Raw genomic sequence first — 24,604 nt, 5'->3', positions numbered from 1 at the left:
AATATAATTTCTTACTTGCAGGTTTTAATAGGAGACCCAGGTCGCCACGGGCTGACAAAGAAGAGGCGTCAGCATATCACTCTGTTAGCGAAGTATCGTCTACCAGAAGAGAGCTGCATGGAAAACTATGGGTTCACAGAGACTGCGCTGTGGAAACTTAATTAAATAAAGACTCCAATGGTTTTTTAAATTCATGACCTATTAGAAAGCTTAGTTAAAGGGGATCCCCTTCATTTTTGTGTGTGCCTGGTTGCACCATGCTATAAGTTCGGTTCTTTATCCGGTGATATGTGCCTTTATGTGATCTGGGTATTATCAGCGCATCGCATATTATCTTTGCTACGCAAAGCCGCGATTTCTTTCATTTTACTGTTTTACTTAGTGGGATATCGATCCTACAATGAAACCTGTACATGTGGATATAATAATTCTGTTGTTAAAGCCAAAACTTAAATTTGACACCTTAAACGACATATATACCTAAAAATCAAAATGGCCACCGACTGACGAGAGGATAAGCAATTTATTAGGCTAGTATAATTAAATAAGAAGTATTCTTTCTACGTTAATATGCGATTATTGCTAAAAGAGGCCGCTTCTAGCAATTAACTTAGAAAACTACATAATAAACCCGGTTGTTGTAGCCCGTTAAATTGCTTGTAATATTATCTAGTAATTTAATGTAGAACATTTATAATTATCGTCTTTGTTTTAGGTTAAATGATTAATTTCAAACGAGGTCGGCACTGCGCTATTGAAAAATGTGAAATTTGTCATATTTTTATCACATCAAGAATAAAAGTCTTAACATTCAGTTCTGTGACTGAAGAATATTTGAATTTACCGGAGTTTGGACTGTGAGAGAAAGGTTTGATATAATAACCTGAGGGCCCAAACTATAAAGGCGGAGGGAGCAAATGACAACACGCAAAAGAGAGAGGTGTGAATTTAGGTAATTAGATACCTACTTAGTTAATGTTATACAACTTTGATAACTATCGTAGAGGTTAAAAGGGATCTAGCAAAGTAAAAAAAAAACCAACCCGTATAACTAAATTATTTTATTCAATATTACAAACAACAGTTCCAAAATTTCGTTGTACAAAATCGTTGAGACTCACATTACAGAGTAAAATTAATACCTAAGCACTAAATTCAAAATGTCATTACCTAAACAAACATTACAAATATTTACATAACTCTAATGTTACAGCAATAACTTACATTACATTAAATTAATTCAGGTAATTTAATTATTAACGATTTAAATTTCATGAGATTTCCAAATTATAAAATGCCATTATTCAGTACAACGCCATCTGTTGGCAAGGGGCGGAACGACTTACCAAAGCGATGAGCGATACGGATGTACTTTTAAATTCTTTATTAATCAATTAAAAACATAATTTTACAATTAATAATTGTGCATGGTGTTGGCGTAAATGCCATGTTTTGACCTGGCAGTCCTTCCAGAGTAGTGGGAATAGGTATCCATGTCCATGGGAGCGTGTGGGTGCATTATAAGCACTGGTTGCAAGGCTAGCGATTTGCGGGAGCCGCTCACAGATGTCGCGTCAGTCACGTATGCGTTGTTCACTTCACCTGAAAAAAAATCTTTTATAACAATTTGAATAATTCAGTCTTGTGTAGGTAGAAGTTCTTAGAGTGGTATAGACAGCGTAGTAAATAAGGCTTACTGCCCGAAACGGCAAAAACAATAAACCTATCCTAGGCTAAAACTTATTCTAGTTCAGATGGCTGCAGAAAGCATACAAAAATTGCAACAACATGTATGGCTCTGAAGCAACACCGCTGAAAATGATGATGTCAGTCTAGTGCTGGACAACATTCTCTAAAATCCATACTAAATGCGAAAGTCTGTCTGTTACGCTTCCACGGCGTATATTCACTCTAGACTCAAATGAAATTTAGGGTTTATATGATGAGAGTCTGGAGGTCATAATATGACAATCATTAATATGTAATAATATATATAATATAATATCATAATGCCTTTTATGCTTGTCATAAAAGGCAAAATATGCTAAAATCTTTCCCGGGTGATTTGCGAAAAACTCGCATAGTTTTGTAGGTGGCCCAAAACTCACGCGGTCGAAGGTGCGAATAAAAGCTGGTCTATAATAAAATGTGTCATTAACTGACTGACTTATCAACGGAAACCCGGCTACCGCACACCGCTAGGTCTACATAATGATTTGGCATGTAGGTTTTCTAAAATAATCTAGGGGTGAACTAAGAGAGGATTTGCCGTAATTCCCGCAGGAACAGAAAATATCTATACGGTATAGTTATTTTCTGTTCCTGCTATAATATACTACTATACTATAAAAATATTTTATTGCCTTACTAGACTAGGGTATAGACTATACCCTATTCTAGTAAGGCTGTAAAATATTTTCGACTAGGTCGTGGCTAATCACCCACGAACAAATTGAGCCCAGGCGAGTTGTAAGTATGTCAACCGTTACCATATTCATGAGTTTGATGCTAAACACACGATAAACTAGTTATTTAATTCTGTCTACAGTAAAACAGGAATGTTACTGATTGGTAGCAGTCATCTTTGAGTGGATTTCACACTGAGATGTATTTCAGTGTCATTCGTTTCATCATTCATCAGTGTCAGTCATTTGTTTCTTTTCCTTGTGTCGTTAGTCCTGAGCCCAGGGTGCGAGCTGTGACCATGATCCTAGATAGGGTGAGTCAAGTTTTTACACGAAGCAATCCCCGTCTTACCTCTGTTGCAGGGGAACCTGACCTTTATTGTATCATCATAAAAGCTGTATAAGATGAATGAATGTGCCTATTTTCTTAGTGACATTTTATGCCATCTATGCCAAAAATTTGTAGAGGTCCTATAAGGTCAGATAAGTCCTGGGAATCACACATAACACAGGATGTAATTAGGTATTGGTAATGGTTGACTGGTAGATAATACTTCTAGCATTCAGTCCGCCAATTGTGCTATACATTTGTACAATGTAACAAACAAATCGAGCATTTTACCATAGATATATTTAATTTTTTATAGAGTTATTTATTACTGTAGTAATCAAAATTCTGTGCATTTTACAGCGACATGTATTCCATTTTTTTTTTAATTTTAACTAAATTGTATACTATTTTCACTGAATAAAATTCAGTATCTTATGTCTACGAATCCACATCACACACTCATTATATGTTTGTAACGATTTGATGAAAGGTTTTAATATCCTGGATTGTATCTCGCCACCGAAGCAGATAGTCAGTCAATTAACTTTCCATATTTAATTCAGTCATTCGCTTTCAGTCATATAAGTGGGTCACTCCGGCGCAGTCAGCGTCGCGGAACCAGCATAACACAGATTTAGTTGAGTAATGTTACGTGGTTTCACTGCTTTGGATGTTTGAATATTCATATAGTCCCCTCAATCATATACATGTATAAGCATAAGCAACAAACTCCAACCATAGTATGGATTGCGTGACGAAGTATTTATTGACGAAAAACTATCGCCGTTTCGCTTGTTATTATGACGTAAATAGGGACAGCAACAGCTTGTCTGTTGGTATTCGAAAAAATCTCCATAGCGGGTTCTAAAACCGCACAGCGCCATCTAGGGGCATACCTTTGTAAAGCGACGGCGGTGGGTACCCGCTGTCGGGCTGAAGGCGAACGTGTCTAGTTGCCAGTATGAACGCCAGCGCAGCCAATACGATGCCGTCGAGACAGCCAATCACAGCGAGGAGATATGCCCATCGGATGTGGCAGCGACCTGGAATTTGAAAATGGAATTTCAAAACTTTCCTCTAAGGGATATGCCAATAATCTAGGGATTTTTCTTTAAAGCGATGGGTGAGCAACCTGACACTTTTTGAACTCAATTCTATCATTGGGTCATACAGACTTAAATTATTTTCAACACTATTGGCTCTGTCTACCCGACAAAGGAAAAAGACGTGAGTATGTATGTAGGAAAAACTGATTTAATAAAATGCCTAATGTGCGCCAGTAAAAGCCACACAACACAATGCATTTAGAATACTTTTCATCTAAGAAATTTAACAAGCAAACGCCATCTTTTGACGTGGAAGTACTCGTAATACTTAAATTTTATTTTCTTGACTAGCTGTGCCCGCGACTTCGTCCGCGTAGAATAGTTACTTTTGGGCTTCATTGAAGCCCTCAAGAATAATTTTCTCCATTTTTTTCATATTTTCCATTATTTCTTCTTTCCCTAACAGTTGCAACGTGATGTTACATAACCTAAAGCCTTTCTCGATAAATGGTCTATTCAACACAAAAAGAATTTTTCAATTCGAACCAGTAGTTTCTCAGATTAGCGCCTTCAAACAAACAAACAAACTCTACAGCTTTATAATATTAGTATAGATTATGATTTGTAATGTCCGTCCATCTTAAGTACTATTCAGTAGGTGTTGGACAACTCGATCACAGTACCTATATATAAAAAGTATTTATTTGTCTCGCTCTGCGCCAACGCCAATCTCCTGTTTGGTTTCCTTCCACCCAAAGGTTGACTGGAAGTGATTGCATTAGCGATAAGTCCGCCTTTGTACCATCTCTATCTGTTTTGTGCTGTATGTTTTATTCTTATGGTGCAATAAAGAGTTTTATCAATCTATCTAAAAAGTATTCTAGCATTCAACAGTCAATTCATACATACACTACACAACTCAAAGGCGACTTCAGCAGACTCAAACCAATTGTGTTTTTAGATACTGGTGCACGTAAACCTGTGACATATACCAAAGTTCGCGGGCTTCGTTATTTGTGTAAAACTACATACATACAAACATATGGTCACATCTATACCCCTTGCGGGGTAGACAGAGCCAACAGTCATGAAAAGACTGAATGGCCACGTTCAGCTATTTGGCTTAATGATAGAATTGAGATTCAAATAGTGTCAGGTTGCTAGCCTATCGCCTAAAAAAGAATCCCAAGTTTGTAAGCCTATCCCTCAGTCGCCTTTTACGACATCCATGGGAAAGAAATGGAGTGGTCCCATTCTTTTTTGTATTGGTGCCGGGAACCACACGGCACATTGTGTAAAACAAAATGGTGTTTACAAGGATATTATTACCAATATTGTACTGATCTGCTGTGGGTCCACAGGTCTCCTGGACTGAAGTTTCATTCCAGGCTGCCGGATACACCGCCACTCCAGCTACCATGCATACAGCTGGAAAAAATGATGTTCTGTAAGTGATTGTGTTAAATTTGAGACTATATACATACATATGTACATAAAATCAAGACTTTATCTCGGAGGTGTAGGCAGACTACATCTTTCCACTTGCCACGATCTCTGCATATTTCCTTTTCTTCATCCACATTCATAACTCTCTTCATGCAAGCTCGGCGGTTTCGGGTACTTTTGACCTGACCCTTTGCCAGGACGTCTTTAATTTGATCAAGATACGTTCGTCTAGGTCTTCCCACTCCGAACTTTCCCTCCACACTCTCATTGTCATAGTGACAGGTTGCTAGCCTATCCCTAATATAATCCCAAGTTTATTAGCCCTAGATGAGCTTTAAATAACTGCACGGGAAGAGAAGTTAGTTTCATACATACATACATATCATCACATCTGTCTTTCCATTGCGGGTAGACAGAGACCAATTGGCCACGTTCAGCTATTTGGCTTCAAGATAGAATTGAGATTCAAATAGTGACAGGTTGCTAGCCCATCGCCTAAAAGAAGAATCCCATGTTTATGAGCCTATCTCTTAGTCGCCTTTTACGACATCCATGGGAGAGAGATGGAGTGGTCCTATTCTTTTTTCTATTGATTCTATTGGTTGGTAAGTTAGTTTCAATAACTTTAATAACTTTATCCATTACATAAAGTAACCGATTTGCGTTAATGCGTCACGGTCGCGTTGCGTCGATCTGAGAAAGCCTACATAATTACAATTTCACCACTTCGCTGATGAAGGGAAAACGTCCGGTGTTCCGTTCAAGAGAAACTTTATCAATATCCCATTTATACAATTTGTAGAACTCGAAACAATGAGACTTTAGAAGCGGTAGGTACTAGCGTGACGGATCAAATCAACTGACTGTTGTTTTTTAACCCCCTTCAAAAAAAGGTGGTTCTCGGTTTGACCTGTATGTATGTATTTTTGTCCGCGATTATCTCGCATTTCGCTGTACCGATTTTGATGAGGTTTTATGGAAAGTGTTTGTTACACTTAGGGGAAGGTTTGAGAAAATTAACTGAACTTAAAAACGGTTGATATCGATAAGGGGCGGGTCTCATTTTACAAAAGTTAGTGTCGCACTAACTTTTGTAAAATGAGAACCGCGAGAATGAGAATCTTAACGTTTTCGTTAAAATTTACAAAGATTTAAGGGGGACGCAGTCGCGTTCAACAACTAGTTAATCACTACAGTTAACCTTAGTCATATACCTTACTAGCGACCCGCCCCGGCTTCGCACGGGTGCAAAATTCGGAAAAAATTATACATAAAAACCTTCCTCTTGAATCACTCTGCCTGTTACAAAAAACCGCATCAAAATCCGTTGCATAATTTTAAAGATTTAAGCATACAGACAAACAGACTTAAATAGCGACTTTGTTTTATAGGTACTATTAGTGATTATCTTCGTTATAAGACCCGTTGATCAAAGTAAGTGCAAATCTCACTTAACAGATAATTTTATTAGTTAACCTCTATAATTAGACGTTTCGTTTCGCAGGCAAAGGAAATGTCAATCAGACAATCTACTTCAGTAATCATTTGGCAAGCGTTGCAAAAAACAAATCGGTCGACATTTTGCTGACTTAATCGATGAGTTGACGTTGTAAATCGAGGCATTGCAAAATAGGTACATTTATTCAGTAAAAACAAGTCAATGTGTTGATGTCAACAATAAAATTGCACATCTGCTATAAGACTTAATACAGAAACACAAAATGAATAACATCATCATACCTATTTATCCTGGCAAATAAATTATTTTGTGTTTTCTGCAACCTAAAATGAAGTAGGTACCTACTGAGAGTAACAAAAAGAAAATAGAAATTAACATTACTTTTTTTGGATAGCAAGCATTTATTTGACCAAGCGAGTGAGGTCTACCAATCAATATTGGTCAAAAATTTTTTGTATGTATGTTTGTAACGCGATAACTTTCGCTTCCACTGGGTTGATTTGGAGAAATTTAAAAAGTGTGCAGGATCTGTCAATGGAATTCTTAAGATAGTAAGGCATCGAAATCGGTTAAGTAGTTTTTAAATAATATTTTCAATTTTGTAAAAAAACGTGTTCGCATGGTCAAGTTCGCGGCGAACGACTTGTTATTATTACTCTAACAATTTATATTTATCATTATCACCCGAAATAAGTAAGTATGCAGGGACTATAGCAATTGGAAAGCTGTAGTCTCTGCCTCCCCCTCGGGAAAGAGGAGTGATTTTATTTATATTTTTTGTAATCTTTCAATTCGACTTACACTAGGTAAGTAATCGGAAATAAATAACACTAGTTTACTTAAACAAATTACAAAAAAACAAGTCAAAATATCCATATTTTGATTAGATACATGTAATTTTCTTAACAATTCACATCAGTGAACGCAATATTACATTCCTAGTATTACTAAGAACAATGTGTTACCTCAATGACTCCGTCTCGTATCCTTGATTCGCGTCAGAATGCACCTGTCTCCAAGAAATCATTAAAAATAGACCCTTAACCCGTGGAGATAAGGACAATTTTTGGACAAACCTGAGGTGTTTAACCTGTATCTTACAAACAATAGGATGCCGACAGACAGAACCTACCTCACGCGATGTCGAGACTTTGTTCTTGTTGGTAATGGTGGCGTTTTACTAAAACGTCGCAGGTAAGAGCGATGAGCAGAGATCGGAATAGGTAGATTGAATTGGGGTCAATGAACTGAAACGTATATATCAATATGGACATGCCTCCGGGATTGCGGGATTTGTAAATTATTAAGATTTTTTCCGGAATTTTTTACAAGTGGGATGAAGAATATATTAGTGGTAGCTGTTTTCCCCCGACTTCGTTCACGTAAATTGTAGTCCTATGTTACCCGCGGACAATGTAGTTTACTGTAAGTGTAAGTACTGAAATTGAATCCTGGAAAAGAGGCTTATCCATGTTATGTTTTCTATGGTAATTCATGATGCAAGTACATAAAATCAATCTACCTATTCCGATCTCTGGTGATGAGAGATGATCAAAAGATTGATAGAATAAAGGCAAACTTTATTTGGACTAGATTAACCAGGTCGTGAGTTTAGCTGTAGACACGAGTTCCAGCAAGAAGCCGAGGATAGCGAGCTACTTAGTTAATACTGATAGTCCAAATGTCAATACTGATGGCTGCTAGCCCATCGCCTAAAAGAAGAATGTCAAGTTAATGAGACCATCCCTTAGTAGCTTTTTACGACATCCATGGGAAGAAGGGAGTGGTCCTATTCTTATTTCTTTTGGTACCAAGAACCACACGACACAGTTACCTAGTTCCTGTTTTCGAAAACGAATTGTCTGGTAGGAGCCAACTAGTCCTAAACATTTTGATATCTGTGCTTGCCTGTGATTAGCTACATCACTTCGATTTAAAAGCAAAAACGATGGAATTAAAAAAAAAGAGAGAGGCACAGGTAGATTAGACCTTCAGAAGTAACATTTGTAAAGCACTTTTATTTCTAAAAATTCCCTGGCGAGTGAATTCTAGTAATTACATGTAGACGTAATGAAATGCACTATACAATTTCCCACACAATGTCTGGGCGATGATGTAACATTGCAATTACAACAATTTCTTAACAAGTATAATCATCGCATTAGTTACTATCATAGTTATAAACGTAACAATTTTATTTTATCTGTAGTTCCTACGTCTTATAAAAACAATGGCTCTGAAAGTTACTAAGAATCGATTTACATAGACAACATTTCTCGAAGAATTACTAGCACACGTTAATCTAATTCATACCACACTTAGCTACCATTTCAAAGGAAACACGTACAAAACGTACAATGTACTTACAGACAAACATACATTACAGATACTACGTGATAATATGCTGTACTCTGTCACGTACAGATCAGTGATATTTAAAATGTAATTGAAGATAATCTTATAGATACTTTGTTACAAAAAAAAGACGTTGAATGAACAAACAGGAGAAACATTATTCTGTTTCAATAGGTTTGTACACGCTGTATATTATTTAAGCACAAAATTTTAGAAATATAACCTCTGGTATTTTGGAGAATTATACATACACAAAATCACACCTTTTCCCGGAGGGGTAGGCAGAGACTACATCTTTCCACTTGCCACGATCTCTGCATACTTCCTTCGCTTCACCCACATTAACTATCTTTATGCAAGCTCGGCGGTTTCGGGTACTCCTGATCTGACCCTTTGCCAGGACATTCTTAATTTGATCAAGATACGTTCGTTTAGGCCTTCCCACTCCGACCTTGCCCTCCATATTCTCCTTGTTTATTTGCTGAGTCAACCTGCTTTCATTCATCTTCTCCACATGACCAAACCACCTTAACATACCCCTTTCTATTCCTGTTTCTACATCTTCTTTCACATCTCAACATTACACCTATCATAAAACCACTTTCCAGGCAACAGAGACAAAAAAAAGAAAAGTCGTAAATAAACTCCTAATCTCACTAAAGAGTAGGTGTTTCTATAGAAATCCGGAAATTACAATTAGGCAGAGAGAAATCAACAGCTAATCTTCAGTTAATTCAATAGTGAAATCAATCAATGTTAAGCTACGTAAAGAATAAGTAGGTCAAAATGGCTAAACGATATTAAAACAATATAGATTAAGATAACATATAAGAGATCTTGGATGTGAGTGGTAGCTCGAGACAAGACAAAGAACCATTACGCAATTCGCTTTTATGGTAGAGTTGAGTATTTTAATGTACTTTGTTTCCTGATGCTTTAATAAAAAATAAAGATATTTGGTTTTCATCTCAAATACTACTTCTCTGCGCACATCCTTAAATATGAAAAGGTGATTGAAGCCAACAGACCCATGGATATAAATATTCCGTGTAATGACGTGAACTTTAGGATTTAGGATAAAACTTTATATGTTGAGATTTTTTACGATCAAGTCAACGAAGAAATTGTATAAGTCATGTCAATAGAATAAACAAATCTACTTACTGCAATTTTTTATTGTGTTGCTCAAACATACACAAAACATAGTTACTCAAAAAATTCAGAATTACCCTCCAGCAAATTCTTCAGGCTTTGGCATATGTGCGCGAACCCTCGCCAGTCTGTCCTGGTCAATGTTGAGGCTTTTCCTCTTGCTAGCTATTTCCTTTTCCAAGTCGCCTCTATACTTCATCAACTCTGATCTGATCGCTTCAGCTTCTCTCATTCTACCGTTAAAACTCTCGGTGGTTTCCTTTATAAATTTCGCTTCCGCCATCAATGCATACTGTGCCTCATCTCTACAATTTTCTACATTGGGCCTGTCATAATTTCGAGCGTGAAGTCTTGTCATATTCAACTTCGTCCTCTCACCCAATTTCCTCAACTCATCTTTCAGATATGAAATTAAATTCTCTATATCAGCAATCGTCTTCAAATTATCTTTCAAAGTCTCTTCTAATTTGTCGCGTAGCTCCTCGGTTGTAGAAACGGATTCAGCTAACGCAGCGTTAGTTCTGTCTCCTTGTGTTTTCAAATCTTGACCGCCTTTAACAATTGCGGTCATCAAATCACCACGCAAATTTTCAGATTTTTGTCTTACTTCGTCACAATTTTTAATACTCTCGGCGCAATAATGTAACCAATATTCTAAATTAGATGCATTTTCTGGCCATCTTGCCACACCTGGATGATATAAAAGCAAACTTGATTCAGGTGTAAAACTCAAACATTGTTTATCCACTTTTAACGCAACCATTTTATCATTCCAATCCGATTCGATGGCGGATTTCGCTGCTCTATTATTAGCCATTTGCTCTTCGACTTTGGCTAAAGTGTTTTCGAAAACTCTTCTTATTTCTCCAACAATGGCCACCTCTTTTACTAATTCTTGCTCAGCATCATCTCTCACTAAATCTGGTTCGTATCTATTAGTACGTAGTTCTAGGCATTCCTTAGATATCGCTTCGGGAAGATTTAGGATTCTGCAAGCACCTTTAAGCTTACTTCTGTCCTGATCTAAAAGTTCTATCTCATCATCCATAGCTCGTAATGTTTGTTCTACTTGCTTCTTCCAATATCCCAAATCTTTAACCCTTTTTCCTAAATTGCTATTAGTTTCATCTTGTTTTTTGTCCAAATTTTCATTAGCTATTTTTATATCTCGTTTGATGGTTGCATCAGCGTGTTTAGCCTTGTCTGTAGCTCTGGGAGTTAACATGAATAAATTGTGGTTCCTCCATTCTCCAGTAGAGTACCTGGTTATAGAATACTTGTCTACTACTGGTCTGACACCAGTCGTTCCAGCTTGTGGCGTCCAATCAAGATGACCTGCTGCCCATGGACCAATAGGGCCCATTCCGAGTATATCTCCACTGGTGCTATCAGTTGGTTGAGGAAGGTATCTAGGCGGAGCACCTGGCGGGTAAACCTTTGGTTCTGGAGGTTTGATCATACCCGGTACGTAAGGCGAGGCATGTGGATTCTCTGGACCCCTTGACATGCCGGCTTTGAGATACTCTTTAGGCGGCGCCGCCACCGTATTTGCTGGACATATGTCTGGACATGTTTTGAGTGTATTCCCTGCCATTTTACGGTAATTTAGCCTAAAACTAAATTAAAAATAATACAAAAATCACGTCCTCAATAAGAGGTATAAAATGACAATGACATTATGTGTTTTCAGTGGCAGTTTCTAGGTGGCCTTGTATGTTGACTATAAAAATGCTTGCTGACCTTTTCATGTGGATAGTTTTGTGAATGTAACAAAACAAAGATAACATTACTTGAAGTTCTTTGCACAGTTCTTCACAGAATATTCTGTGATTAGTCGGTGTGGTTTTCGGCACTTTAGAATAGAACCACTCCATATTTTTCCGATAATTTCGTAATAGGCGACTTAAGGATAGGTTTTAAACATGGGATTCCTCTTGTAGGCGATGGGCTAGCAACCCGTCACTATTTGAATCTTAACTCCATCATAAAGCCACACAGCTGAACGTGGTCTTTCAGTTTTTTTCAAAACTGTTGGCCTATATCCCTTGCGGGGTGGACAGCACCTCGCAAGGGATATAGATCTGACTATATGTATGACAATGAATGTATGTAGTCGATGCTGCTCAATTGTCCAGATACTTAGGTATTTTGTGATGTCCTTTTTTCAAGTCCTAAATATCTAAATTCGTGTTGCCCAAAAAGATGCTACCGTTGCATCTATTGCTGCAACGTTAATATGAGAAAATAACGTTATACCTCTTGTAAATGCAACTGACATTTCGCCCATGCCAGAAACGTTAATACCACATATATCTGTGCCTAGAATTACTTCACACAAAAGGTCACATTATTATGTACCGTGGGATCCTCAGTATTGAAGTCGTATAACTGCTGTTACAGTTTTTGTGGGAGATTCGACTATTGTTTCTAAACCGTTAACGATTGGAAGATAATATTGGTATAATGTTATGTATACCCAACCATCGAGTATAATTTGATTGAGATTCTGATCCATAGAGAGTGCATTGGTCAAGTTCAGCTAGTTTTTGAATTGTAAAAAAAGATTTAACAAGACAGCAAAAAACTGATTGGCATTAGTCTTGGATGTTTCTCTATACATATAAATAATAATTTACTATTAAATGTAGTATCGTTGTTAGTTCCCATAACACAAGTGTTGAACTTTGGGGCTAACTCAATCTGTGTAGGTTGTCCTGTATTTATTTATTTAGTCAAGATAAGGCACCCTAAACTGATGAGCTTGCATGAAGAGAATGATGAATGTAAATGAAGCTAAAAGAAGTATGCGGGGTTCGTGGCAAATGGAGAGATGTATTCTCAGCCTATCCCTCTGGGAAAGAGGCGTGGTTTTATGTAGCTATGTAAAAAAGGGACATCGGGCAGACTTTAGACATACCGACAAAAATCTTATTACGATCAGCTTATTAAGATCATAAAGGCATTGCACACTTCGTTAACTCGATAGACTTATAGTAGGTAATTCTGAATACCTACCTAGTAATTTAACACCATACAGCTGGTGTCAGGTAGTTATTATGGTCAGCATGTAAACTAGTGCCGTGTGGTTCCCGGCACCAATGAAAAAAGAATAGGACCACTCCACTCCATCTCTTTCCCATCGATGTCGTAAAAGGCGACTAAGGGATAGGCTTACAAACTTGGGATCTTTTCAAGATTGTTGGCTTTGTCTACCCGCAAGGGATGTAGATGTGATCATATGTGTATGAATGTATGTAAACTGTAGCGTTGAATTTATGTTATCATAATATGATTACATAAATTCAGAGCAAGAAAAATCATATTATGATATCATATTATGATTTTTGTTGCTCTGAAGAGACCTATATCCAAAACAATTGCTGAATAATCATTTTAAGGTCAGATATTTCTCAAGAACATGGGACTAGTTTAAAAACAATTGTTACATATTTATTGTCCGAGCTATATCGGTAAGTAAACAGAAAAAGCATCCATCAAAGTTGGTGACACTTTATATGAAAAAAGCTTTCAATGCTTTATTGCTTAACCCATTTTGATGAAACTTAGTATAAGTACATGTTAACGACTAGAGTCCAAACCTAAATTGGAGGGTTGAGAATTTGAATGAAAATAGCTTTTATTGATAAACTGCAAGACCGATTTTAATGAAATTTGAATAAAGTCGGTTATTGTTCATCATGTAAAACCATTAGAAATAAACAAACTTTATGGCGCTTCACACCTGTGGGAATATATACTAAAACCATGTAATATCAGTAACTAAAGAGCTAGCTCTGTTTACCCCGCTAGGGATATAGACGTGAGTATATGTATGTATGTAAATGTGTGACCATGAATCTGTATCCTAATGAGCCTAAACGCGCTGCAATTGCTGCTAATGAAAATGTTCAAACCCGAGTACAAATACAAATTAATTACTACGATATCATCGTACAAGCAACCACTAATGATTCTATACTCAACATAATGAGCAGAGGTGGAAACAACGGCTATTAAATTTGTATAAACGTTGTAACTTTGTATTTTTTTTATAGAAACGAGCTTACAAATAAGATTAACTTTTTAAACGCTTTTATCTTTTTTTGTGTTTCCAACTTTACTTCCCATTAAGAAATAATTGCTTCCATCGTAAATCATTAAAAAAAAAATTTGAATAAAGAATATAACATTTTTTTGGTGACGCTTGGTTCTGATATCTAAATGGCTGGTTATCAGCCTTAGTGTCTTTATTACGTGGAATTAATAATATCTTCATAGGCCAAAAATTAGTATAAATCAATATGACAGATAGCGAATTGGCGGGAATAATGAAGAGGAATCTCTGTCTCATCTCTGTGTGTTTTCGGTTGCATCCTCCACAGAAGTGTTTCGGGGCCCGGGGTCCGCCCGCCGGAATAATGAAGCATGTTATATCTTTACTAATATTATCAAGCTGAAGATTTTGTTTGTTTGAGCGCGCTAATCTCAGGAACTAGTGGTTCGAATTGAAAAATTCTTTTTGCGTTGAATAGACCATTTACCGAGGAAGGCTTTGGGCTATGTAACATCACGCTGCAACTATTAGGAGCAAAGGAATAATGGAAAATGTGAAAAAAAAACGGGGAAAATTATTCATCCTTAAGGGGTTTCAATGATGCCCAAAATAACTATTCCACACGAAGTCGCGGGCACGGCTAGTATATTTAAATACATTTGAAAGCACGCTTAATTAAATGTTTTTCGTGTAAACGCTCATCTCCAGCAGCCACTAATGATCCTATCGTCGACATAATGAGTGCACGTGGAATCACATTGTGGACAAGAAATCTCGATGAAATAGTACATTTGTTATGCCTTTCACTCACATTGTCTCGTCTTCCTTATTGTGCAATTTTTACTGATTAATAGTAGTAAACTTCTATGATATGCTGGTCTCGCAGCGAAGAAAAAACAAATGAAATACGAAATATAGAAAAATCGTTTATTTGGCACTCAGAAACATAACAGTTTAACAAAGTAGATGCAAGCAATTAATGGAAAGGTTAATAAATTTGGGATTCTTCTTTTGCGTTTGGTTTAGGTGCCACAATTTTGCGAGAAACACAACTTGGAGGAAAAAAATTGAAGAGCAAACGCGTGCAGGGATATCTCTCCGGGAAAAACAAGTGATTTATGTAATACTCTACTCTTTGTTCATGCTGTTCTGTCCTTAAATATGAACATAACTTTCGATCGCTACCAAAGATAAAAAGACAAATTCTTAATCTTTAACTCTTTAATTTGTAAGAAATTATAATCCCAATAATCAGTACCCAGCCAATTCCGAAGCAGAAGGATAGTGTGATCTCACCATCCCGCACCGATCACGGTCGATGTTCAAAGTCTTTCTTTTCGATGCAATGTCTTTCTCCAACACTATTCTCTTCTTCAACAAATCATTCCTCACCCGTTCTGCATTATGCAACTGACCAAGAAGTGACGTGACCGTCTCGTGAATCTTCTTAACCTCATCAATAAGTCCCAAATGAGGCTGATCCCTCACGTTTTCTCCATGAGGCCTCCAATTATTTCTATTGTCAAGCCGAGTCTGCGCTAACTTCATAGCATTATCCATCTTTCTTATAGAATCGTGTAAATTGTCTATCAGCGCTTCCATGTCTGCAATTTTCTGCAACGTGCTTCTTAAAGTTTCTTCCAACTTGGTGCATAACTCTTGCGTGATCGCTACAGTCTCGGCTAAAGCCATGTCTGTTTTGTCAGCTTGGTTCCTCAGTTTTCTGCCTCCGTTCACTAAGATGGCATTCAGACTGCCTCGGAGATCTTGCGAGTTCTGTCGGGCAGCCTCACAATTTTGAACGTTCTCTCGACAGAAGAACTCCCAATACTCTAGAGGAGCTGTGTAATCGCCAAATCTAGTTGATCCAGGTCGAAACATTATAGTACTAGATTTTGTGTTAAGACCAATGTTTGTGACTTCAGTATTATATGCTAGCTGCTTATCGCACCAATCATATTCGATCCTATGCTTAGCTGCCTTATTGATAGCCATTTGTTCTTCGATTTTCTCTAAAGTAGCTTTTAGTGTACCTCTCACCTCGGACACCAAATTCATTTCTTTGATCAGTTCCTGTTCTGCTAAATCAGCAACCAAATCGGGTTCAAAGCGATTAGATCTAAGGTCAAGACATTCTTTAGAAATAGATTCAGGTAACATGAGAACTCTAGAAGCTCCTTTAAGCCGCATTCGTTCAATTTCAAGTAATTCAACCTCTTCAGTTATTTCCTTGCAAGCTTTCTCTACTTCGACTTTCCACCTGAAAATATCTCTAGCTTTCTGTTTTAACCTTTTATTGTTTTCGCTTTGTTGTTTGTCAACATTTCCGAACGCTTGCATGATGGCTGTCTTAGCATTGTAATCTACTATATTTGACTCCGTTATTGGCTCAGGATCTAAGATTTCATTATTATGTTGCCTCCATTCGCTCAAAGAGTATCTACTTATGGAGTATTTATTGACTCCTGGTCTAGTGCCTGTCATGTCGGCTAATGGGGTCCAGTCTACTTTGCCATCTTGTCCAGGTCGAAGATTTGGGAGATATTCTTCTCCTGATGGTGGAGGTCGCGTTGTCTCTGGGGGATTTTCTATTGGAGCGACCGGGGCACCATCAGTTGCGGGTGGTGGAACATCTCTTGCCTCTTTAGCTTCCTTGATTTCCTCCTGAGCCTTTTCCGGAGATTTTTCCGCCTTCTTAAAGGCTCCAATGTCGGTACAAACTTTAGGACACTTGTCATCTTCAGGGAAAGAAGTTAGAACTTGTGCCATTTTAGTAAATTAGGTTAAAAAAAATACAAAATCAGGCCAATTGATTTGGCTTTAGTTGTCAATTTTGTGACTTGAAATATTTGTTTAAATGTCAGTCATAGTAAAAAGTAAAAATGTACCTAACTTATAAAACTTCCTTGAAGGTAGTAGTCATTACAAACAAAACACCATTTTAGACCCATGAAATCCACTTGATTTTAAATGCATCCTTAAGTGATCCAGAGGAGATCGTTTAATAAATTTTCTAAAATTCCCACAGGATTGTTAAATTACAGGATTCATTTTTAAAGATCGGATCCGCGGGCATAGACTACTCTTCAATAATTTCATAAAAAAATAACTTGGTTCTTAGACAACGCTAACATATTTAAGATTCCTAACAAATTCTAGTTTACAATCTACGTGTTTACACGTTCGCTAACTTTCTAATCAAGTGTCGGGTCTGATCTCAATGTACGTCCTGCATTGCAACGTTTTTATCCTCCGATTAAAGTCAATCAAGGGAATAGCTCGTAAACTAGAGTTCTCTGTTTAGGCGATGGGCCAGTCTTTAGTTATAATATGACTATTGGCCCGTAGTATACTTACATATGTATTGTACTGGCAACCAGCTTCTGCTGCGCACAAATGCAATAAGTACTTATTAATGAATAAAATTTCCTTTTCAATCACTATGGGCAAGGCGTATTTTTAATGATACGAACAAACATGGAGACATATAGCGTCCGATAGGAGAAGAGTTGTGCCGTGTGGTTCCCGGCACCAATAGAAAAAAGAATAGGACCACTCCATCACTTTCCCATGGACGTCGTAATAGGCGACTAAGGGGTAGACTTATAAACTTGGGATTCTTCTTTTAGGCGGTGGGCTAGCAACCTGTCACTATTTGAATCTCAATTCTATCACTAAGCCAAATAGCTGAACGTGGCCATTCAGTCTTTTCAAGACTGTTGGCTCTATCTACCCCGCAAGTGTACTAAAAGACAACTAAAGTGATAACAAAAATCAAAACTTTACTGGTTTTTTCTCATATCAAATAACAGTTTTTTCACACGCATTATTCGAAAGTCTCCCTTTGTATTAACTACATACCATATTTCGAACAATAACCATAAATGGTTTGTAGCAATTAAAATTAGTGTCGTGCGAATGTAACACAAAGACCAAATAACACGTTACGTTAACGATATAGGGAGAGATATCTCTCATTATGTCACAACGCTTTTACTTTTTTATTGCATTTTGGTACGTGCAAATTTCGTTAATTGTAGGTACGGTGTTTGTCGCGCGTTTTCGTTACGCCGTTACCGGTAGGGTTGATAATGATAAAAGTTTATCAACCGTTATTGTATCGTTCTTACTTTTTTACTATTACAAGATCGAAATCCGGGAGAAAAGTGCCAACTCATTTTCTAGGACGAATAACCTTTTTTAAATCATTTTCTAGGACGAATAACCTTTTTTAGTAGTCGTTCGTTCCGTGAGCTGGACGAAGACTTTTCTTCAATAATAATTCATAATTACAACTTGCTAGCAAACTACAGCTTTAGCGTGAAAAAAATCGGGCATAAATATTTAAAAAAAGATTATGTAGGAAACCTTAGACATCTGTGTACCTTAACCTTAGCGTGTCAGATGTACTGACGGTATTGCGAATTTTAGCTATTTGGCTCCGGAACTCAAAAATTAAGGGTATGATTTACCTACCAAATAACTAGCTTATTAATTACTTAAACAATGACACAGTCATTCTACACATACTCACAATCTAACGATATTTCAAAAGCCATTCGATACTAGAGCTGCGCCATGGTAACCCGAAATTCCGGATAATTCTGCCGGATAATCGATTTGGAACCGAATATTATCGAATATCCGTACGATCGTATATTGGACGCACTCAGAAGAAGAACAAAAAAGTATTCTGTGGTTCCTGGGCCACGCAATTTGGCCCGAAGAATATAAGCCGGTTGAAATATATTGGTTTCAATCTGGAACAAACTTAATTTTTAATTGATACCCTAACAGACACCTATGTTAACAGTTCTTTCTCACTAATTAACACACGTAACTCAAGTCTTTATTCAGTTTTTCCGGTCACGTAGCGGTACATGAACTCTGATGAGGTCATACACAGAGCACAGTAAACTGCCTTGAGACGCTTTTTTAAATTTGTAGTTACCAGATGATATTTTGTTAGCACTATTAATAACTATGTTGCGATTATGGGTATGACGACAACGCTATTAGAAAGATGAGTTTGATCACTAACCGATGCTAAGATAATTACGTTGAGGAAAAACATTGTAAGAAAACCTGTACATTCACACAACTGCATGATATCATGATCAAACATAAGGTGTTCTTGAAATGAGAAGGAGATCAGACGGGAGTCGCTTCGTGTAAGCCCTGACTTACCCAATTTAAAATCGCAGTCATAGATGAACCCTGGGGCTCAAGAAGGGAAGATGATGAAACAGGGACTAACGCCAAGATTACGATGATAAAGTACTTTACCTGATAGAGAAATCTTTTATTTATATACCTTCAGGTTCATTGACAATTTGATATAGAAATTATACAGCCATCATCATACTCAAAGTCAGTAACTTTCGCTAGAAAACCGAGATTAGCAGACCGGTTAGATTTTCGCTGGACTGTCTAGAAAATTATAGTATTTGCAGGTAAAGCTTCTTTCTCAAGATAAATTGCAGTTTTCTTGTAGTAATCAAGTGCAATGACCCTTGCATTTAAACAAAAGTGTAATAACTAGAACTTCGACCTCGAGAACTTTTAAATTTTTACAAGATCTTTAATAGGTATATCAATAAAACAATTTGACCGGTTTTGAAGCCCCACCAAATTAAAAATTCTATTGACAGATCCTACATACCCTATAAATTTCATTAAAATCAGACCAACGGTTCGAAAGTTACTGCGTTACAAACATACATACAAAAAATGTGTTTTCGCCCCAAGTCGATTGGTAGACCTTGCAAGGGAATTTTGTGAGAAGTGGATACTGAGGACATTATGAAGGGATGTTTTGTTGATGCTGCTGTAAAGAATTAGAAAGTGTAGATTTTTGTCATTACCAGATCTAAGACGACTATATAAGAAAAAAAATAGAAACAATAACATTTAAAGCCAGGTGTGGATTATGGGTGTTTTAGTAGTCTGAGAACCAAGCGAATTAACAGTGTAAAAAAATATTCATTTTGTGTGATAGATACAACATAATATTTTTAAACAATACATACATATGTACATAAAATCACGCCTTTTTCCCGAAGGAGTAGGCTGAGACTACATCTTTCCACTTTGATAATCTTTCAACATTTTTAAACAATGCCGTACTGTTTACCTTTCTTAAGAACCTGATGTACTTTAAACCTACAGATCGTGGGTCAATACAGAGCAGCGTGAAAAGGAAAAGTAAGAGAAAGCTGTTACTCATCCGTAAATGTTTGGGGTCTGTTTTCCACCTGTTATTTGCATTTAAACTTAGTAAAGTACAGCTGTAAGTTAAATGGGAACTGTTTCTAAATATTTCTATCTCATCAACTTAGCTTGAGCAAAACGGGACGTTCTCGTAATAAGTCGGATAAAAAGTACCCTTACAAAGAGGTTGCACGATTACTAAGTAGTTAGAAGGATAGGTGTGTGCGAATTGCATACCACTAATTCTTGAAGGGGTCGATTCGCACGCAATTTAAATACTTCCGTGCGAATCGCCTACTAAAAAAATATTTTTATTGAAAGGGGACGATTCGCACGATCGTGCGAATAATTTTCGTGCAAATCGACTACTAACCCATGGAATTGACATGATGAGATAGTACTCCGGGGTATAAAATATCACGTATGTATAGGAGTATTTTTTTTTTTTTTTATAAGATGCTAAGTGATTTGTTTGGTAATTAATTTTTTTTTTTATTAAATGGGTATGCTGTATTTTTGTATGATAAGTGTAGCGTTGGTGGGTCTCTGCTATTTGATACAGATACTGTATAGGAGTATTTATCGACTAAAGAAGATAAATTGACTCTCAATCTGCGCGGGAACTGAACTTATTCACTTCTTTATCTATCACATCAGAGAGGCTAGTGCGAGTTTTACTCGATCAAACGCGTCGAGCAAGTAATAACGAATTTCTAGGGAATTGCATAAGTACCATAGAGTTACCACTAGGTGGCGCTGATCAAATCAAATACAAATTCGCGTTTACTTGCTCGACGCGTTTGATCGAGTAAAACTCGCACTAACCCCTCGGGTAACGAGAGATATATAGAAAAAGAGAATATATAATATTGAGATATGCCCTTTTTTTTTCGAGAATAAACTTCTCCAAGCATGGAAGGATGGATGGATAGATATACGTCACGAAGCCATACAAGTTTGTAATTCTTACGGGAGCAACTCAGGCGAACCCTAATAAGAAAGGGAATGCAATAAAACATATCACTTCCTGTCTGCACCCAAGCTAAGGTGCCTACATTCGAATCTACAGGTAAGCGGATAGTTTACACTTGCCTTGCGTATAACTTGGAGTCATGAACAAGACTACTAAGTAAGTATTGATACATACATACATACATAAAATCACGCCTCTTTCCCGGAGGGGTAGGCAGAGACTACCTCTTTCCACTTGCCACGATCTCTGCATACTTCTTTCGCTTCGTCCACATTCATAACTCTCTTCATACAAGCTCGGCGGTTTCGGGTACTTTTGACCTGACCCTTTACCAGGACGTCCTTAATTTGATCAAGATACGTTCGTCTAGGTCTTCCCACTCCGACCTTTCCCTCCACACTCTCCTTGTATATCTGCTTAGTCAACCTGCTTTCATTCATCCTCTCCACATGACCGAACCATCTTAACATACCCTTTTCTATTCCTGTAACTACATCTTCTTTCACATCACAACATTCCCTTATCACGCTGTTCCTTATCCTGTCACTCAATTTCACACCCATCATACTCCTTAACGCTCTCATTTCCACTGCATTTATTCTGCTTTCATGCTTCTTTTGCCATACCCAAGTAAGTATTGATATGGTGTTTATTTATTTCGCAACACAATAAGGAACGCCCTGTAGAACCCAGGACCTCACTCCCAGTGGATTTTTAGAAATAGAAGAAGCTGTAGTAATGTTAATATAAAAATCACGACGTTTTTCATTTTTATGGTCACCATTTTTATTTTTTTGTTCTGATGTTATTGTTCTAAGACATTTGCGGTACCCAAGCTTTGGACTCGTTTGGCGAAGGTCGACATTTACCAATAACTTTCGCTTCGTCAGTGGCCTTTATTAAGGACCTTTGTTCGACAGAAGACATTCTTAAAATATCATTTATTTGCAACTAAGTCATAAACGGCTTGTAAATTTCATCAGATTTCAAGAAAGAATTAGGAAGGTAATTTTCCATTCATATGTTAAGTAAGTAAGTGAGTATGTAAGTTAATGAAATTAATTTAGTTTATGGTAGGTATGAGTTTTTGATTTACCTTAATCTCCTACTTCAAATTATTATAAATTCAAATGTTTCCAATTTTAAAGACTAGGGTTGCGCCGTGATTATGCGGCATTTCGAAAATTGCCGGATATTCGATGACCTGACTAATATCGAATTTCCGTACTACGATCATTTATGCTGTGTTAAAAAAAACAGAAAGTATGAAACAGTAATAAAGTTATTACGTAATTATTCGTCACTTTTGTTGAATAAGAAATTTTGTGTGTATGTAACCTTTTTGCATTCCTAGTCCATTGTATTGATGCCATTGTATTATTGTATTGTACTTTAGTACAAGATTATGTAGGTTGAGAAAACGGTTCTTCGTTATGTGTGATATCTGCTTACCTAAGTAAATTGTTTATTTTTAAAATCTTCATTGCATTCGATTATCATAATTAACAAATTATTCTAATCTGTTCAAATTATTGTAGTGTGTAACTATATGTATGGCTTAATTAAAATTTAAACGGCCTCTGTGGCTCAGCGGTAGTACGCTTGTCTGTGACACCGGAGGTCCCGGGTTCGAATCCTGGTCAGGGCATGATGAGAAAAGAACTTTTTCTGATTGGCCTGGGTCTTGGATGTTTATCTATATAAGTATTTATTATAATATAGAGTCGTTGAGTTAGTATCTCGTAACACAAGTTTCGAACTTACTTCGAGGCTAACTCAATCAGTGTAATTTGTCCCGTATATATTTATTTATTTATTTAATTATTATGTTTAAAAAAATAGGTACCTATATTTTTAGGCAATACGTAATTTAGGTTACGATATGGTGATTTCAATATAGGTAAAGTAGGACATGAAGTTAATCATCGATTGGTCTTCACAATCAATGACTTAAGTTATTGTACGCACAATATCAAGCATGGTTTAGTTTTGTTTTATAAGGAACTACCTAGGTACCTACTTACACCTAGGTATTAATTATACCCATTATGTAGTAGATATAATAAATACCTAAGTACTTACCTACCTATTTAGATGAAGATGAACTTTGTAATCAGTTACTATGGTAACTTTTTAACAGTAGGAAGCAAGATTTTACGAATAAAACTCACCAGATAAAAGCTGAAGCCAGCCGCAGATGTGGAAAACGGTCGTCGATTGACAAAAGAAGAACAACAGCATCGCGCATATTGTAAACAGAGCCAGTGCAACTGCGACACCCACTAACACAGTCGTGATTTTAAACACCAATCCATTTATAGACAAGAACTCATCCAATCTCCCTTTGCAGTCCTCCAAGGCATCCTCTGCCCGACACACTTGCCATAAACCGAATTTCCGCGGATATTCCGTTTCTAAGTCCCCAATCCACTCCGGAGTCACGAAAGCAACAACAGCGATTATCGCGTAGCAAATAGTGAATATAGCCCAAAGAACACCAATAGCTTTCGAATTTCGAACGTAATTCGTTGCGTACAAATGTGACGAATCCACGTATTCGATTTTTGAACCCATCTTGGCGATATCCGGATGTTTTTGTAGTTTTTCGATCACCTTGCACTTCACTAGTTGTCAAACACACATTTTTTTTATATTAATTTTGTAATCGGTATTATCTACGAGGAGGAATTGTGTCATTCATGTCTTGAGAAAAAGTATTGGTGCAAACACTCGAGGACACTAGAAACACGATACAAAACAACTCAACACAACCTCTCGCCGCGCGCCATTCGGTTGAGTGAGGGGCGGAGGGGATAAGTAAAGTAATGAAGCCACAAGTTGACCTATTGCGCCTTTCTGAGAAATATTTTCTTCGAAAACTAAATAAAAATAACGAAGCAAGAAAAGAACTTACAAAAATTATCAAAATCTCAACCTAACAAAAAAAGAAATACGCATGAGTTTTGTGGATAATTCAAGAAAAACATAAATCTAGTTTTTATGCTGCTTACTTAATTTATATAATAGTGAAGCGACATCTAGACATCGGAATGAGAAACGTAAATAATTTCACTTAAATTCTTTGAAAAGTTTAAGTCCATTTAAAATGCTTTTAAAAACAACAACAAATAGTAGGTACTGCCTACCTACTAGTAGAAAAAAATATTGCAACC

At 36.9% G+C, this 24,604-nt stretch overlaps 4 protein-coding genes across 6 annotated transcripts in view; 1 reads left to right on the top strand and 3 right to left on the bottom strand.

The window, feature by feature from the left end:
* Positions 1 to 188, top strand: part of LOC106138479 (electron transfer flavoprotein beta subunit lysine methyltransferase) — a 33,899-nt gene extending 33,711 nt beyond the window's left edge. For all 3 annotated transcript variants that reach the window (XM_060951864.1, XM_060951865.1, XM_013339635.2), the window contains exon 5: positions 22 to 188. In XM_060951864.1, coding sequence (XP_060807847.1) covers positions 22 to 165 — 144 coding nt within the window. In that variant the 3' untranslated portion in view covers positions 166 to 188. The remainder of the gene's footprint in view (positions 1 to 21) is intronic.
* Positions 189 to 1,046: 858 nt separating this feature from the next.
* On the bottom strand, positions 1,047 to 24,251 carry LOC106138487 (LHFPL tetraspan subfamily member 3 protein). Its single transcript, XM_013339646.2, has 4 exons — positions 23,603 to 24,251; positions 5,112 to 5,210; positions 3,633 to 3,779; positions 1,047 to 1,602 (listed from the first exon to the last, which is right to left on the bottom strand). Exons 1-4 carry the CDS (start codon positions 24,003 to 24,005, stop codon positions 1,415 to 1,417), a joined length of 837 nt encoding a protein of 278 aa, XP_013195100.1. The 5' UTR covers positions 24,006 to 24,251; the 3' UTR covers positions 1,047 to 1,414.
* On the bottom strand, positions 10,268 to 11,788 carry LOC132903460 (tektin-4-like). The gene has a single exon (XM_060951896.1). The coding sequence runs from the start codon at positions 11,786 to 11,788 to the stop codon at positions 10,268 to 10,270; it is 1,521 nt and encodes a 506-aa protein (XP_060807879.1).
* On the bottom strand, positions 15,500 to 17,017 carry LOC106138486 (tektin-4). Its single transcript, XM_013339645.2, has one exon. It carries the CDS (start codon positions 17,015 to 17,017, stop codon positions 15,500 to 15,502), a length of 1,518 nt encoding a protein of 505 aa, XP_013195099.2.
* Positions 24,252 to 24,604: the final 353 nt, after the last annotated feature.

The sequence above is a fragment of the Amyelois transitella genome, chromosome 26, assembly GCF_032362555.1.
Source record: "Amyelois transitella isolate CPQ chromosome 26, ilAmyTran1.1, whole genome shotgun sequence".
Lineage (NCBI taxonomy): Eukaryota > Metazoa > Arthropoda > Insecta > Lepidoptera > Pyralidae > Amyelois > Amyelois transitella.
This window is presented reverse-complemented; position numbering and strand designations above follow the sequence as displayed.

What these genes read in the sequence shown, in the direction of transcription:
- LOC106138487 (XM_013339646.2), bottom strand. Translation starts at nt 24,005, where the DNA reads ATGGGTTCAAAAATCGAATACGTGGATTCGTCACATTTGTACGCAACG. An exon ending in CTGGCTTCAGCTTTTATCTG is followed by an intron (nt 5,211 to 23,602) that starts GTGAGTTTTATT and finishes CATTTTTTCCAG; the next exon opens with CTGTATGCATGGTAGCTGGA. An exon ending in AGCAGATCAGTACAATATTG is followed by an intron (nt 3,780 to 5,111) that starts GTAATAATATCC and finishes TTCAAATTCCAG; the next exon opens with GTCGCTGCCACATCCGATGG.
- LOC132903460 (XM_060951896.1), bottom strand. Translation starts at nt 11,788, where the DNA reads ATGGCAGGGAATACACTCAAAACATGTCCAGACATATGTCCAGCAAAT.
- LOC106138486 (XM_013339645.2), bottom strand. Translation starts at nt 17,017, where the DNA reads ATGGCACAAGTTCTAACTTCTTTCCCTGAAGATGACAAGTGTCCTAAA.